An 18,411-nucleotide genomic window follows, 5' to 3' on the forward strand; every position below is an offset into this window, starting at 1 on the left:
CAAACAACTGTAAACCTACTTTTGCCCCACCCTGTATTAGATTTTAGAGGGATTAATAAAAATGGGCCAAAGCACAATGTCCTATACAGTGGACATAAAAGGTAGGATAAAAGCCTAATGTATTGTATGGAGGAAAAGTCTGAATTTTAGTTGGTCTTTGCTGGGGCCTGACTTCTTTATGTTAGCTCAATCTAAACACCACATTTTTGTGAATATGCATCACATTCATTTTGAATTATTTAATTTACCTTCCTTTCCAGATGAACTATCTTTATTAAATGCTTGCCATGGATGGACAGAGTTTATGCAGACCATAAATATCTATGATTAGTTTGGTATAGTAATTGTAATCTAAGGTGTAGCAACTATGTATAATATTTTCTCCCAAGCTTGATAAACCATTTGGGAACAAAAAGGAAAAAAACCTAGAAAGTAATTCATGCAAACCCCATGAATGTATGACATTTTCAAACCTTATATTTCTCTGAGATCCTGGACAGTATCTGTCTGTCTATCTATCTATCTATCTATCTATCTATCTATCTATCTACACACACACACACACACACATATATATACATATACATACACACACACAGAATTTAAGTTCTAAGCTAAAAGAGAAAATAATTTTGACTATATATACCTTAAAATGGGCATAATCTAAAACTTATATTACCTGTGATATCAGTTTTGATCACTCCAACATAGTAACTAATTTTAGTGTGATACTCAGGACACTTCCCAAAGCTGAATATTTCCACACACATCTATCATTCCAATAGATCTGATACACTTATGCAGTGCTAAATGTGTCTGTTGTTGAGCTTCTATATAATCATAGCCTATATTTACGACTACCATTAACATAATATATTTCATGGTATACACACACAATGCATATATAGTATAACTTCTTTGTATGAAAAGTCTAAAAATTGTAAATAGAATTAAAAATGTGGCCCTACTTTTAACAGCCTCAAAAATATTGCAGATGACAGCACATGTACAAAAATAAACATAATATAGGATGGACTGTATAAAAGGCTTCTATAGAGACCTATCTGAGAAGTAAAAATAGTCCAGGTGAGGAAAGAATTCATGTCATTGGGCAGAACTGGGAATGGATTTGGAAGGACGTGAGTTCTCAATAGGATCTTGAAGGATAACTAGGACTTTTAAAAAAGATTTAAAAGTAGAGTTATTCCAGGTGGATGAATCACATAAGTAAAGTTGCAGAGGCAAACTACTTCATGCTGCAACCAACCACAGGGGATAGAGCACAAAAGATTCTGGGCTAGATTTTTTGTCCATTTGGATTTCCCATTGCATCTTAAACTGAGTATTTTCCAATAAGATAAATATTATCTGCCAAATTCCAGCCATTATCCTGGTTCTCATGCCCAAAACATCAATAATCATTTTAACTTTACTTCATATTTAATATTCACTAAATATTTCACATTAATACCAGTGTTTTTATACATCCTTCTCAATTCTCCAATATTTCTCTAAATGTCAGTTTGCTCCAGGACTCAATCTCAACCTCGATTTTCCCTCTTCCCTTTCCTTCTCTTCCTTGCCCTCCCCCTCCCCTATCTTTTCTCTTTGTATCTACTTTCCTCTCCACTCCCACTCGCTCCCTAAGTCATGGTCTTAAATATCATTTACATTCTAATGACTTCTAAATTTAAATCTCTGACATCTTGCCTGAATTCTGAGTTTATTTACCCAAATGCCCATTTGACATCACTTGGATGTCTAACAAGCATCTCAGATTTCACGTATCTGGACTCAACTCTTAATATCTTCTCCAATACTTGCTCCTTCTCCACTGTTTCCTGTCTCAGTCCCATTCCTCCAGTAACTCAGGTCAAAATTTTCTTTCCTTTGTACCCTTTATCTGATCCATAATGAAATCCTACCAATTGCACTCTCAAACAAATCCCAAATCCAACCATTTTTCAATCCTAATTGCTATCCCTCAACCCAAATCATATTTCTCTTACTGGGCATGGGATTATCTCTTAACTAGTCTCCTTGCTCAGTCCTGGCTGGTTTGGCTCAGTGGATTGAGCGTCGGCCTGCGAGCTAAGTGTCGCTGGTTCGATCTTCCAGTCAGGGCACATCAGAGAAGGAAAACTCTGACTCCAAAAAACCTCCTCTGCCTTGGGGCATACCTCTTCAGGGGAAAGGCTAAGGGAGTAAACCCCGACAGAAAATCCAGAGCCGGAGTCCCTAAGGCGGTTTGACGTTGTAGTCAACACCGGCAACTCCTGTGGCGCACCTGAAGCCAAGCTGTATTGACTCCGTCTTTCCCTTGGACCCTTCAGCTGAGAAGAGAGGGGGGGGTCTGCTGCATGGGCAACAGCAGACCCTCCATATCACCCTGCCCAGGCTCTGTAGCTTCAGCTTCACTGGAGAGGACACTCCAGCGTCATCGCAAGATGTCGATTCAACACGGGAGGAGACAGATACCGTGTCACTCCCGAGTCGGACTGCACAACCGTTCTCGGCAGTGCAGATAGACTCTTAAGAAGCTACACCATCGTCTCTCGAGACGGACGGCTGCCGACGAGTCTCCTTGCTTCTGGTCTTGCTTGCCTAAAGTCTATTACACTGATCCTTTTAAAAACATAATTCAAATTATGTTGGTTGTCTACACCATCAGCTGCCCATCACTCTTGGAACAAAATCCAAAATCCATGCCTGACCTTTAAGGTCCTATATAATTTCACCTATACCTGGCTCTCTGGCCTCATTTTCTATCACTGTCTCCTATAGGGAAGATTATCCTAGATTATCTGGGTGGGCCTAACATAATAACAAAGACAATTTAAAGTGAAAGAAGGAGGCAGAAAAGGAAAACCAGACACATGGGACTGTGAGCAAGACTTAGTTTGACTTTGATGACTTTGAAAATAGAAGAGAGCCCTGGCTAGTATGGCTGAAAGGGTTGAGCACCAGCCTGTGAACGAAAAGGTCACTAGTGCCAGGTCCCTCGTCAAGAGAGGCAACCGGTTGATGTATCTCTCACACATTGATGTTTCTCTCTCTCTCTTTCTCCCTCCCTTCCTGTATCTCTAAAAATAAATAAATAAAATCTTTGAAAAGAAAATAGGAGAAAGCCTGAGAAGCTGGAAAATGCAAGGAAATATTCTTCCTTAAAACCTCTAGAAAGGAACCCAGCTCTGCCAACACCTTGATTTTAGCCCAGTGAGACCTGTTTTAGACTTTGGCCTCCAGAAATGTAAGACAGTCAAATCATGTTGTTTAAAGTGGCTAAGTATACTGGAATTTATTACAGTGGCAACAGGAGACTAATATCCCACTCAATTGAAAATAACATACACACACACACACACCACTCTCTGTTCTCTTGTCCTTACTTTACTGTTTCTCAACTTGTCACTGGCTATTTGTGTAAACCCCAAAAGGGTAAGGTCCTGGGCTCTGTTCATGGCCATCCTTGCAGTGTCTAAGACATTTGCTTGCAGAAAGTCACTAACACTCTTCTAGTCACTGAAATTTAATTTTACTGTTTGCTAACACTAAGTTTTACTTTCAACTGCTCCATTTAGATAACATTTTTATAAATAATAATGGGTTAAAATTAACCAAAAGGTGCTTTAAGGGGGAAAAGACATTATGACTTAATAGGAAGTCATTCAAGGAGCTCAAGTGAAAGAATGAAGGGCATTCAGTCTTCCCAGACAATAGCACTCAAGGTAGAGAGTGCAGACTCGCTGAAACAGGTTGAGTACTGACTGTTGTTGTAAAAGTCTCACTTATCTTCATATCTGTTGAAACACCTTCATTTCCTTACCACATGCCTGTCCTCTATCAAAACTGTGGGGATTGGGGCTGTAGCCCCAAAGAACTATGCTATTACTGTGTCCCCAAAATACGTCCTGCAAATTATGTCCATTAAAAATAGAAGAAAAACCTGTTTAATTGCATTTCCAAAAACAATCTCTCTTAACGCATTTCCTTCCTAGTATTCTTTTAAAGGTTGCAGATACAATTTTGAGAGGTATGGATAAATAAAGTATTAGATATTTGAATACGCTGGCATGGCTAGCCTTCTAGGTGTGCTTTCCAAATGTGAGAAGAAATAAATGTCAATTCCTGGCAGAAGCTTTCACAAACACCATGCAGTCTGCCACCTCTTGAAAGCACGTGTCAATTGAAACCTTCATTTTCCAGGTCCTTCAGCAAGTAAAACTGCATTTGAGTATAGCTGAGCATGTTAAGAAGGCCAGAAGAAATTAACTCACAATCTTCTTACAGTTCAATAGTTCACAGAACCTGTTATAAGAGGCCATGGGTAAAAATCAGAGTGACCACAGGTCCAGACAATCTTCTGGGCCTCAGAACATGGAAGGCATTTCTACCAGCTCATATTAAATATAGAATGTGAGTAAGCAACAAGCTTTGGTTGTTTTAAGCCAGAGATTTGGGGCCATTGTTTCTATAGCAACACCTGGGCATGCTTTGGCCTAAGAAATGTGAGGAGAATTAATATCTTGTTGTACGTATCTGGTGTGTTTATTTTGTTCATAAATTCTCAGTGCCTTTTCTAGGAGAATATGCATTGTGACTCTCATAGATGGTGTGATAGTCAATTTTATGTGTCAGCTTGACTGCATCATGGAGTGGCCAGATCTATGAGGGTGTTTCCACAGGAAGTTAGCAGTTGACTTGGTGGACAAACGAAAACGGTTTTCCCTCCCCAAATTGTTGAGGACCTGAACAGAACAAAAAGGGAGAGGGAAAAAGAATTTGGCCTTTCTGCCTGCCTGCCTGAGCTGGGCCATTGATCTTCTATTGCCCTCAGCACAACTAGTTCTCAGACCTTTGGACTCAGGCTCAGTCGTAACACCAGTGTTCCTGGGTCTCCAGCTTGCACATGGTGGGATTTCTCAGCCAGTCCCTTAGAATAAATCTCTTCCTTTATATATACATCCTATAGGTTTTGTTTCTCTAAAGAAATTTGACTGATATGAAAGGAGAGTGAATGCAGCCATTTCCAAATTATTTGACATAATAAAAGCATGCTTTTTTTTGAAGCTCACCATAGGAGAGATCTGGAAAATGCTGCCACAGTCCTCACTCTGCCAATCCCTCCATATCCTCTACCCACTTTTACTCTTTTCTGCTCTACCAATATTGTTGATAAGTATATTGACACACTCTTAACTTATATCAACAGATACACCTTCCCTGTACAGAATATTTACACACCTTACTTGGGAATGAGTCAAATGGTATACTCCAGAAGAAATATTCTAAATAGATGTTTTACCTCATCACTGGCACACATGTAATGTTTTAAGAAAAGAGGTATCTAATTATTGTACCTAACAAATGAAAAACTAAGCACCAAGTCATGTTGCAAAATTTCAGATCGCTTCATGAGTTTGCCCTGATGTTATGACTATTATATGCCTTCCATGTTCTAAGGTCCAGAAGATTATGTGGACCTGTGGTCACTCTGAGTCTTGCCTGTGGCCTCTTACAACAGGTTCTATGAACTCACTGCACTATAAGAAGATTGTGAATTAATTTCTTCTGGCCTTCTTAGCACATTCAGGTATACTCATACGCAGTTTTATTCAAAAATGCCCCTCGTATTCTAAGACTCTAGAAAGTGCCATGCCAGACTGTCAAGTCTACATTTCTATTGGTTTAATCTATAATGAAGACAGACAGGTGATACACTGCCTCTCCTTATTTTTATGCATGCTATTGTTAATAAAAATATTTTCAGTTTTCTATGTTTTGAAACAAAAGCACCAATATGTAAATAAGTATATTTCTAAACTATCTACACCCAAGCCAAAAGAGGGAGCAACTAAGATTGTCACAGCCAATATAGCAGTTTAATTATGAATTTTTATTGTTAATCTTCGTAACACATTGCCAAACAACAATTTCATGTAGAAATGTTTGCAAGTTTGTTTTTATCGTTATTTTTTCTGGTCATAAATAAATACCTATGCATGATTTTGAAAATAAAAAAAGCTGGACTTCCGGCCAAGATGGAGGCTTAGACTGACATACTCTGTCTCCCTCCACAACTAAGTAAGAATACAACTACCTCAAAACCAAAGATAACCAGAAATTCCAGAAAATAAAACTACATGGAAGCCCAACATATAAAGTTATAAACCAGCGGTGCTCGTCTGGACGGGTAGGAGGGATGAAATTGGAATCAGGATGGAAAGGTGGGGCTGAGCTGTCCACGGTAGCAGTGGGGATAGTGGCTGGACTGCAAGAAATGCCAGGGGAGCAATCCCGGCTGCAGTCAAGACCTGGCAGCTTGCAATTCCAACTCTGGGGAAGGCAGACCCCCCATTGCCTTGGACTGTGAGGTCCAGAGGGCGTGCAGAAGGAGGCTCCCAGTCTCTCAGTGGAGAGTAATGGCAGGAATCCATCTTGGACCCCCGCCCCCACACAAAGCACCACAGAGCGGTGAAAAAGGTTGCTGGTCGCCAGGTAGTGACAAGTGCACGGGACTCCACCCCCTACAGCCCGCCCAGGAAGCAAAGGTAAACAGAAAACTGTCAGGATGAAGCAGGCCATGATTGAAATCCCGGTGACGCAGCTCACCAGGCAGCAGATGAGGGACCTAACTGATGAGAGAATAGGAAATCTTTCTGAGGCTCAGTTCAGAGCTATAGTCATAAGGTGGCTTACAGAATTAACAAAAGATTTGGAACACGATGGGGAAGGAATGAAAGCTAGTCATAATGAAACGAATGAAAACACATACAAGACAAGTGGTGAGAAAATGAAAACCAGAGATCAAATCAACAAATCGGAACATAGGGAAGGAAAGAACAGTCAACCAGTGCAGAAAGAGGAAACAAAAAGGGAGGAACACGAGGAGAGGCTCAGAAACCTCTGGGACAGCTGTAAGCAAATGAACATTCAAATTATAGGATTGCCAGAGGGCAAAGAAGAAAAACTAGAAATTGAAAAATTATGTGAAAATGTAATGAACCAGAACTTCCTGAACTTGGGGAAGGAAATAGACTTACAGGTCCAGGAAGCACAGAGAGTTCCAGAAAAACTGGATCCAGGGAGAAGCACTCCAAGACACATTATAATCAAATTGTCAAAAATTAAAGATAAAGAGAGAATCTTAAAAGCAGCAAGAGAGAAGAAAAGAATCATGTACAAAGGGGTCCCAATTAGACTATCAGCTGACTTCTCAAGGGAGACCCTGCAGGCAAGAAGGGACTGGCAAGAAATATTCAAAGTAATGAAAATCAAAAACCTACAGCCAGGAATACTCTATCCAGCAAAACTGTCATTCAGAATAGAAGGGCAGAGAAAATGCTTCCAGAACAAAGTAAAACTGAAGGAGTTCATCAGATCCAAACCACTATAATATGAAATGTTAAAGGGACTTGTTTAGGAGACAGAGGATCAAAATTATGAACATTAAAATGAAAGCTGTATCACAACAACCAACAACAGAAGCTAGGGAACTGAAACAAAAGCAAACTAAGTAGGCAATGAGAATGGGAAAAGAATTATAGGTACGGGGAACATATTGGGGGGAGGTCAGCAGGGAGCGGGAAGGGGGAAAGGGAGGGAGATGGTACAGGAATTAAGAAGCATAGTAGGAGGGAGTGGAGTAGACAGGAAGATGTTGAGAAGAACTATATGCACAACCAACAGACATAAACTAAAATGGGGGGGGGAGAATCTAAAGGGAGGGGGATCACTGGGTGGAGGGAAGTGGAAGGAAAAGAAATTGGGACAATTGTAACAGTATAATCAATAAAACATATTTTAAAAAAAGAAAATAAAAAAAAGCATTAGAAAAAGAAAACAATCTAGTGTTAATCATCTCCCAAAGACAGCTTTTCATTGTATATTCCTTGTACTTACTCTTCTAAGATAGCAGACACAATTTTGAATTTTACATTTTCACTTAACATTAATACAAAAGCATTTTCCCATGTTATACTGATACTTGATAAATTTCATGCTTATGGTTATACAATACTTAATTGTTGGATTATGCCTAATTTACTTCACTATTAATACTGAGGATATTTGAAAATACTACTTTTTTAGAGTTATGCCCCTTTCTTCTGAAAAAGGGTTTCAGCAACTTTATTAATTTCTGAGAATTAATTTATGAGATATATGTCTTGTTTGGAACTGTAAAAAGAGAGAAGCCTGATGTTCCAGAAAATCATTTCTGGAAGATAAGATGTTCTGGGTGGTTAAGAAAGAAGTCCTGGAACATGGACCCAGTGTGAGGGGGGAGACGTGTGTACATAAAACATGTTGGAGAGATAAGCTGTACGGTGATGTATTGTGCTATAAAGATAAGGTGTGTAAGCAGTGTGGCAAGAGGTGGATGGCTTAACTGGAGACATCTGGGCAAATCATAAGGGAGAATAACTGAGACAAATCTGAAACAGAGCCATAACCCGGCTGGAGGAGTTGACTTGTCACCGCTACACCTGGGGTGAGGTGCTGTGTATCATGTGGGTTGCGTAGGTCCTTGCTTAAACCTATTCCTATAGCACTGGTGTGTGCACCTCTCTCTAATCCCTATGTGTCCTGGAAATCAGAGTAGATTGATATAGAGGCTTTGTAATATCATATGCAAATCTGAGTCCATATGTTAAATATCAGAGCTGAAGAATTAAACTGACCTAATGTTAATAAGTAAATGTTCTGCAGTGCAGTTCTACTAATTTTGATAACTACAACAGTCTTTGAAGCTAGATCTTCTTAATTTAATTGCTATCAATGAGTTGTCCCATACCTGAATTTCAGTAAGAATATGAGAATTATGTAAGTATGGCTGTTTATTACAAAGACTCATTCTTACTCAATGTGCTTCATTCGTAGTTCCCTCATTAAACACATTCTGAATGTAACATCCTTTACTTAAAGAATGATAAAGAAGTCATGATGATGATCTGACTAATCATTCACCCTCACTTAAAGGCAGTAGCCTAAGCATTCAGGGGTCATATGTTTTTAAACATCCAGTTATTATCACTCAGGCCTTCCTGTAGTCTAACAGCTCATGCCCACATGTTTATAGCAAAGGCCACAAAACCACATTTAGTCACCAGATTGAACGTATAACTCTTCGGCATTCTTTATAATGCCTTCTTTCCCCCTCATTTTTCCATTTACGTGCAGTAAAATTCAGTCTTAGTGATGTATAGTTCAATGGGTTTTGGCAAACACATACAACTGAATCCACCACAACCTAGACACAGAAAGTTTCATCACCTCCCAAAACTCCCTTGTTCTGCCTCTTTGCAGGCAGCTCTTCTTTCCTACTCCCAGAGTCAGCAATGCTTTACAGATTTGTTTTTGTAATCTATGTCTTCATTTTATTAAAACAATGAAAAGGGTGCGTAATCACTTTGAACAATACTTATGAATCTATAAGAGTTTCTTAATTCTGCAGACTTTGGGGCAATACCCTAAATATCAGAGGTTCAGGAACTGGCCTTTGTGCAGAGCTGAGGGTGAGCAATATTCCTTCCAAACTGGATAAAGCCTAAACAGACTAACACCAGTGGATCAGGTAGAATTTTTCACTATAAATTGCTTATTTGTGAATTACGATTTGCTTATCTACCTTATATCTCCATATAACATAACCCAGAATTAAAATTATTTTTAATATGTTTTAGGATTTCATTATACAGGTGCACCTTTCTTGATGCACTAAATATGATTTTGTAAAGGTGATTTAAGCTGAATTTTGCAAATTAAATGTTTAAGTGGATGCTTTTAATAAGACCAGTAACTAGTCTTTTAATTCCCTTCCTCAAAAACCCATATTTGTGTATCTCGATGGTGTCAATCAGGGCACACTTGAGCTTCTAGAAATGTTGCTGAACTCTCTTCAACACAATCACAGATACAGGACTCTTCATACACAACAGGTAAAATTTGAATGCGCACATCTCAACCGGCCAGTTTGTCAAAGTGCGTTTTTCTGCTTCCAGAATAATTTCAAGAGTTTCCTACATTTCTCCCAGAAAGCTGCAGCCGCTGCTACATCAACCATTCCTGCCAAATGCCTGAAAGCCTGTTCCATCACACAGACTTCTAACTTCTTGAAAGAATTTTGCAGATTAAACAACAGGCGCCTAACGCTCATACAACTCAACTAGCCGTAGAACAGATCTGTTTCCCATTTCTGGTTGGAGTTTCAAGGACTTCCTTTTTCTAATTGCTTCCTTGGTTGCTATGTGATGTAGGGACCACTGCCTCCTCCCTTCTTATATCAGGACTCGATTGCATTCTGACACATGGACGTCTGAGCTGACTGGGGACACTTTGGAATGTTGGCTGCCTCTGCCAGGTCAACTTATCAGGCATGGTCGCCATCGTGAATTGCTTTGAGAATAAGTAAACCATCCTGCTAAACCACCCTTGATGACTCAGTGAGATCAGTACTTAGTAGAGTAAGCTTCCTGCCCTAATAGATGGATTTATTCATTCTTAAAAGGAGCAGGTTATCTTTAGGCTGCCTTCTCCCTCCCACCTCTTTTTTTTTTTTTCATTTTCATTTGAACTTTCCCAGAGCCCAGATTTCTGTTCTCGCTGAGTTCTGTCACATTGGTGTTATTTCCTCTGTCATTTACTTTGGTAGCTCTGACCTACATTCTTCTTTTCTTTGTTCCTGAACAAAAACGGATTTCTTCCTGAGGAAGTTGGAAAAGCAAGACTTATGCGCCCAATATGTTTCCCAAGCCCCACAGGAGAAAAAGGGCACACCCACGACTATCAAACAGCAATCCTGTACCAGTCACAGCGCCAGATGCTCTACGCTGCTTCCTATTGCGGGCTCGCTCAACGCAAATAAAACAGACACCCCCGCCCCAAACAAAGGCTTCCAGTCTCCAAGCCAAACACAATTCCAGCAACAATCTTATCATTCCAGAGCTTTGAATATCTTAACCAAATTATCTCCATTTTAAGGCAGTATGGTTTTTTAAATTTGCAGGGTGGGGAGAGGGGCAGGACGGGGGCTGCTGTTTGCTTGTTTTACACTAAGATACTACATTAAGGCCAGCCAAATTCTAGTAGTCTTTCTCAAATGACTTCCAAATCTCAATGGCCCTTCCCACCTCTTCCTGTTCGCTCCTTATGTGGGTCCCTAATTGCAGGTGGTTCCCAGCTGTATTGCCTCTCCATGATTACTGCTAAGATGATTATCATCATCCATGAGCACATGCCTTATCTTTCTCTTCAAAATGTTTCATTTGAGCATGTAAAAAAACAAATATTTGTGTCCTATGATTTTGTTACTATTGTGGCAATTTGCTCTTTCCTCATTCCACAGATAGACGTCTATTTCATTCTGCTTCATTCATGCCCCTTTTAGTGGGAGGGCTGTAATCTAGCAGTTTTTATTTAACCCACACATGGGTTTGGAAACTGTAGGAAAAAGAAGAAGTGAACTTGGCAGATGTGATGATTTAAGTTAGGACGGGGCATAGTTGAGAGACTTCCTGAGGCAAAAGTGAAAGAAATCAATTTGATGATGGGGAGATTTTCTTCCAGTGAAGTAAGAGGGAAAGACAGAGGGGAGATGAGAGAAGTGCTTTTTTGGAACCACTTGATTTTGTGCAGAGCAGGAAAATTATCTATTCTTTGCACTTTGCACCTCCCCCACCACCATATGCTTCCCTAGAGTTTCCTTTTACCACACTTGAAAGGACCACAGATTTAATAGTATTCATGCATTTGAAGTGCTAGGCTATTCCCAGCTTCCTCTCTTGTTGCATTTATGATGAGAAGTAATAAAAAAATCCACATTATATGATAATGTAAAATGATTATTTAATGAAAAAATTTAAACTAAAAGGCAGTTTAAAGGAAAAAAAAAAAAAGGCAGTTGACCTTAAAAATAAACTGAGGTTCAGGATCATAACCAGATTCAGGAACTAAATTATGAGCCAGTCTCCTTCAGCGTCTAGGCTGAAAGAATTCAGTAGGTTACCATAGTAGAAACCTCAGGGGCTTGAACAAGTTGAAACAATGTCATTAAAAGGTCACATTTACTTCGAATGTCTTGAATTCAGACGTAATAGTAAGGGCAGACAAGGTAAAGACAGGGAAAGTCATGACTGTCTTTATAGAGGAATATTTGCGATATTATTCATATATATATATATATGTATATATATATATATATATACCTGAAACATCACACTATTACATGGATGTCAGTTTGTGGGCATCCAGCAGTCAGAGCTACTACTTTGTCATGCAGAGAACTTTTCTTCCTCTTTGTGGGGAACCTTGCTGCTGAAGGGGACACTGAGGGGGCATGCTAGCGGGAGCCGCGGCAAACCAGAGGGCATATGAAACCTATTATTCCCACCAACGCAAAGGCTGCTTCTACAATCTCTGGTTTCCACAGCCCTCTACCCAAGGGCTTTTCCCTTCCAGATCTTCTGCATAGGATCATTTAAAGTGGTATCTGTGAAGCTAACGTTGAGGTGAGGGAATGGAAGAGGAGACGGGAAGGCGAGCAGCGCCTCATGTCCAGTTCCATGGGGGAGGAAGACAGGGTGAACAGGCCGCTTTGGGAGCAGACAGACCTCTGCACCGACTTCTTACTATTTTTTTTTTTTGAATTTTGATATAATTTTTTATTTAATTCTATATACCTGAATTATTATTTTCTTAACCTGTAACAGTATTAAAATATTAATAATAAATTTAACGTTATTTTCACACTACTACTTCTTACTATTTTTTAACACTTTTGATGTCCGTTTCCTTATGCGTGAAATGAATTTCACATGGTTGTTTTGTTTTATGAATTAGAAATAGTGTGTAAAAAACGACTGGTGCCTAGTAGGTGATCAATAAATGTAACGCATCTGGTAATGCTGACTGCACGACCCAGAGTCAGCAACGCCTTCGTTTCCGCCTTTCATCTTTGGTTCCAGATCACAGTCTACCCACAGAACAGATGCTGACACTGGAAATAGCTCTACTGGTCCTGCCTTCCTTTCCTCTTTTTACAGCTTCGCAGCAAACGGAAGCCACTGGCACCTCCGTCGTCTTGGGGTGCACAGGCAAAGTGGCAGAAAAGGTGTGTGGGGCACTGGCAGCCACTCCAGAGCAAACACCTGAGCCGAGGTCCTCTGATTCCTTCCCCCCCCACCAGGTGTGTTCTCAGGCCTTTCCCAACAGCAACTAAGGTTCCTGGGCCCACAGTACCCCCTGATGGCTAACATGGGGAACTTCCTCTTCTCAATGATGATCTCTTAGTGAAACTCCCCCAGGCTTTGTCCATTCCCTCATGGACCATTCACCTCTCACAAATGTTCTGTGGCCCCCTCTGCCTTGCTTTTTTTTCTTTTTCATTTTTTGCTCAGTTATTTCAAAAACATCTACATCCCTTCCTGTTTCTCTCCCTTATTTTCAGTTTGTGAATCCTCAAATTACTACAATTAGGGTTGCAAAGAATAATAGTAGGATGAATGCATCTATCAAGAAAAAACCCATCCATTTAGAAGTAAAACGAGATATCTTTAAAATACTTTTAGAAATCAAGAGGTCTTTTTCACAACCTGAACAAAAGATGCCATCTACCCCTGCTCCTTCTCCAAATAACATGGATCTTTTCTTGACATTCTTATTATTTTCCTATTTATTTAATGGCTACAATTGCACTAGTTTATCCCCTCCAGTTTTGTTGCAAATAGAAAATATTTTCCTAATTTGGTCATAACTCAAGGAAATATTTGTATAGTATTTCCTTCCTTTGAAATTATTTCCATAGTCAAATATTTGCAATTATTTTCTCCTTTAAAATAAAAATGCAAATCAGTTAAAGTAACAGGTTAATACCACCCATCTAATTTCATCAAAATTCTGTAAAAATGGGTTTTCTATCTAAACTCTAACTGTACACTAATGTAATAATAATGAAGAATGATGTCATAAAATATTTATATGGTGCAAATTTAAATGATTGTTCATTGAAGAACATTATTTGAGTTGACATATTCACATTTTTCTGAAAAGAGATGTTTACTTTCCTATAATATATACCTTTTGAATTCATAAAGTTGTGGAGATACAAATTAAAACATTCAGTGTTAGTGTTTTTGAAAGCATTACATTTAAATTGTTTTCTCAGGACCCAAAGAGAAAACACCAGAGGAAACATAACCAGCCTGAATTGTTTAAAATGTATTTTCCCTTTAATTAAATAAGAAACATCTGTCTAGAGATTTTGGAAATGAATGTAATCCATCCACACTCTGCCTGTACTAGTTTGCCTCCAATGTCCAATATTTTGAAAGAAAATTCTTTCTTTCTGTAAAGAATTAAACAACAACAGGGAGCAACGTCTGGGTCTTGCCTCCGGAGTTTGGGCACTGGAAACGCTAAGGATCTGTCTTCTCCCAGATCTGTCTTTGGGAAGCAACCAAATTCTCTCCATAATCACAGTTAGGGTGTAACATTTGTACTTCTTGCAAGTATCCACTCACCCTGAAAATGCTCATCTCAGGAGAGCGAGGAAACAGAAATTACTGGGATGTATGCAAATACTCCAGGTCAAAATATTGTTCCCTCTCTGGGGTTCACACAGCATTTTCTCCCACTCAGGTTTTTTTAAAAAAGGCTCATTTCTCTGGGGACCCGCACAGCCCCACAACACAGATAGGCCAAATGAGTACAAAGAAAGCGGGGAGTTGACTCTAGGGTGGCTCTGGTTCTTTGAAACCAGGGCCCGCAGTTGAGAATGACAAATATCACTTACTGGTGTTGTCAAACGGTATCTGCCTGCACTGTGCAGACCCCTCCGCGGGCCAAGGACAGTAATAGACGGCTCCGCCTTCCACGATGTCTGGCTGGCTGGTGTTGGCTTTGGGAGCTCCCACCAAGACACTCGCTCTGCGAAAGGGTTGGAGAAAACCACTCGGTGGGAATCAACAACGCGAACTTGAGATGCAGTCTCAGCTGCATGCCCGCTCAGACTACTGTGGGGTCACGGGGCAGACACGTATGTATGAGGGAGCCGACTGTCAAACCTTATTTCCTCTTGGAAACTTGCGGGCGTCTGAAACCTGGTTTGGAAGAGGGTGCAAATAGTCCTAATTCTTCTCTAGGTGGAGCTGTGTATACAGTGAGAGAGAAGTGGGGTGGGTGTGTGTTTTGGGGGTGGGGTGGGGAGCAAAGGACAGAGCCCAGCTGCTTGTAGCAAGCAGACAGTACTTGCGCCCAGACACTTAATTGTTACAGGCTATGTATAAACAGACCGCGTTGTGGTCGTTGTTTTAATTGACCCTGAGTCGGCTGGGTCCCCATTTTCCCCTTTTCACAATGCTCGAGTCCTTGTACCGGGAAGTCCCCAGGACTGGCGTATTCTGTGCAAGTGGCAGGTCTCTAGTTCAAAGGCCACAGGACTTACTTAGCCTGTAAGGGGAGAGAAGAGGCTGGTGGCAGGGAGCGGGACGGGACCTCAAGTGGACTGCGAGAGAGAATCTCAGGAATCGCCTTCCTTCGGGCTGCGGGACGGGCCCGGGTCCCCAGGCAGAGGGTGACCGACACAACCTGTGGCCGGGTTCGCCCCCGCGCGCGAACTCCCGGCTCCAGGCGACTTACGTGCGAGCCGCAGGTATGTGGAAGTCCACCGCATAGCCGAAGTAGCTGCCCTCGGGGCCGCTGTACACCGTGAGCTTGTCCACGTCCAAGTTGAACGCCTGTGAGGCGGGGGACCACAACATCCCCAGCGCGGCGGAGAAGCAGCAAAAGGGCGCGAGCGGCTGCACCCGGCTTCCCCGGGGACGGCGGCGGGCCCCGGCAGACATCGCCGTCCGCCCGGCGGCTGCTCACTTGGGAGCGGGACCCCAGGTGGGAAACTGCGGGGGTGGCGGCTGGCGGCCTCCAGGTGCCCGCGTCCCGGCTCAGTGCGCGCAGCGCGTCAGCGGTGACAGCCCAGGGCGCTCCCCCGCGCGTCCCCTGCGATCTGCTCCCCGCCAGCTCTCAGCCTGCTCCGCAGCCAGCGCAGGGGCTGGCCGAGAGGATCCGAGCCCTCCTCTGGCAGCGGGCGGGGGCCGGGCGCTCTTGGGGCGCCTCCTAGCGGCGTGTCCGCGCTCTGCGAGCGGGAGCCGGTGACTCCCGGGCCGCCCCAGCCCCTGCTGGCGGCAGGCGCCAGGCGCCTGTTTCGGCTCCTGGTTTTCTATTACAGTTGCATTTCAAGGACGATCTGAGTCTCGTACATGTCAATTTAAACCACTGCTTTTGGAAGGCATGCCCTCAGCGCGGGGCGAGTTTGCTCCAGCTTGTTCCAAATGGAAGAATGTAAAAAGATACCCCACCACGAGGCGAGATAAAGCGTCCTCTGCATCACCTCTGCAGTCTCAAGACCCTCTCCATGACTGAGAAAATCTAAATCCCAAAACCCTCTCCTTCTCCAACTCCACCCCAGCTCGCTGCAGAGGAAACTAAGAAACAGAGAAAGTCTTCAGATTTTATTTAGGACTTTTTCAAAGGCACGTGGGCATGTTAAATGTCCCGGTACTGAATCTTCGTGATCCTGTGTAACAGTGATTAAGATCAGCTAAGTTAGGAATGTTGGAATTTACAGTTTACCCTCAGCAAGGGTGTAAGGTGTAAGGCTGGAATCTACAGGAACACTATTATTGATCTCTTTCTGTGTTTTCTGCTTGGAGTCAGAATGAAGACGGAGTAGGTGGAGAAAGGAGATGAGAAACAGCATAGAGGTCCTTGCATAACCTGTGGACTTCCAGAGAAACAGGGCTAACCCTAAAACAGAGCAATTAAACTGGTGGGCATGGGTGGCAGTTTTGGGACGGCAGAGGTAAGTAGTTTGCAAAGTAGTTTAAGGAGATTTGGTGGCAGATGTAGATGGGCAGGAATTTGAATAGCAGGTTTGGATTGGGGCATTGTGTGTGGAGAAGTTAAGTATTAAAGATACAAAGGTCAGGATAAAACGGTTGTGCGAAGGATAGAAATAAAAGAGTGGGTTAGGGAGTGGTAGGAAATAGGGATAGATTTCCTGAGACAGAGGATCTTCATGACAAGAACAGTTATTGAGGCTAAGGGAGGCAGTTCTAGAGCAGAGGTATGACATGCCCACAGGGATTCAAAAAGCTTAGAGGTGAGGACGTGGGGGCGGGGGCAGTAGTTAGAAGAGAGAGCAAGCAAAGGAGCTGTTGCCTAAATGCAGCGGTTGATAAGGACCTCCATGTGGTTAATAGAAGGAAGGGAAGCGTAGGGAAGGCCACAATGTTAATGAGAAGGAAAGGGGTCAGAAGATTGATGGCAGAATGAAAATAAAAGAAAGTCCGAGATGAATCTTAAGGTATCTACTTAGGAGAAGAGAATAACAAACAATAATGACTGGGCAAAGAGAGCAGGATGGGAGGGAAATGGTGAGTTAGACGCTGCACTTGTTGAATCTGAGCCCCGGAGATGCTGGGAGCACAAAATGCAATTCAGAGCAGTGGTCATTCTGGCAGTACAGATTTGGGAATTTATCCGCAGAAACTCTCTGAATTCACTGAAAAACTGGACCTTTCCCTCTCTCTTACATCAAAACCCATTTGGTGAATTTTATGTCTTTGTCTTTGCTTGTCTTGTCCCTATAAAAAAGTAAAAATTAATAAGCGATAGCATTATCTGGCAAATCACCAGGTCTGGATAATTTCTAACTGGATAGTTTTTTTTCCAAGATGAGGACTTAACAGGAGATTGTAGAAGACTTTCTTCTCAATTCAAAAGTCCTTTTGTTTGGGACATAGAGTCTGCTTCTCTGGTCAAGTTACTATTGTTAATAAATATGATATTCCCTGTAGTAAATTTCAATGAGTAATTCACATGCAGCATTCACATGGGATGTTCAAAGCTGTGCAGGACATAGAGGCTCAGGAATAAACTCAAACCTATCATTTCCTGACACTGGCACACTGAAATTCAGAAATTCATTTATTGCATGCAAGCATTAGAAATGGAACACCTACTTAGGTAGAAAGCTATAGCATAGTCCTAGATGTACACTTGGGCCACGTACTGACTTACTGGGTAGAAGTAGCTATATGTTAAACAATGCTTCAGCTTGTGTAGAGCAGCACATCATATCCCCTTTGTCACTCCCTTGTTTTGTAATATTTCTCGCATATTCTTTACCTTTTTTATTTAAGCTAGGATAAGTAGGGTAAGAAAAATACTACTTATTGCTACATAATTGGATACATGTGTTTGTTCCTTTCGTCTAAAATACACTTGTCCTTGACTTACACTAGCCTGTATTTTTAATAGTGTCACTTTCCACTTTACCAATTAGGGCATTAAGGTTCACAGAGGTACAACAGTAAGCATAGTTACAGAGCAAGTAAATGGTATGATTTGAACCCAGGA

General features: G+C 41.6%; 1 protein-coding gene across 1 annotated transcript in view; it reads right to left on the reverse strand.

Annotated features, from left to right (window-relative positions):
* The window catches only part of ITGA8 (integrin subunit alpha 8), a 176,780-nt gene extending 160,769 nt beyond the window's left edge, over positions 1–16,011 (reverse strand). Inside the window, exons 1-2 of the mRNA XM_090266563.1 lie at positions 15,634–16,011; positions 14,789–14,922 (exon numbers count right to left, since the gene is read on the reverse strand). Coding sequence (XP_090122689.1) covers positions 14,789–14,922; positions 15,634–15,839 — 340 coding nt within the window. The 5' untranslated portion in view covers positions 15,840–16,011. The remainder of the gene's footprint in view (positions 1–14,788; positions 14,923–15,633) is intronic.
* Positions 16,012–18,411: the final 2,400 nt, after the last annotated feature.

This window comes from Furipterus horrens, unplaced genomic scaffold (assembly GCF_987537825.1).
Source record: "Furipterus horrens unplaced genomic scaffold, mFurHor1.1.pri manual_scaffold_2, whole genome shotgun sequence".
Classification (NCBI taxonomy): Eukaryota; Metazoa; Chordata; class Mammalia; order Chiroptera; family Furipteridae; genus Furipterus; species Furipterus horrens.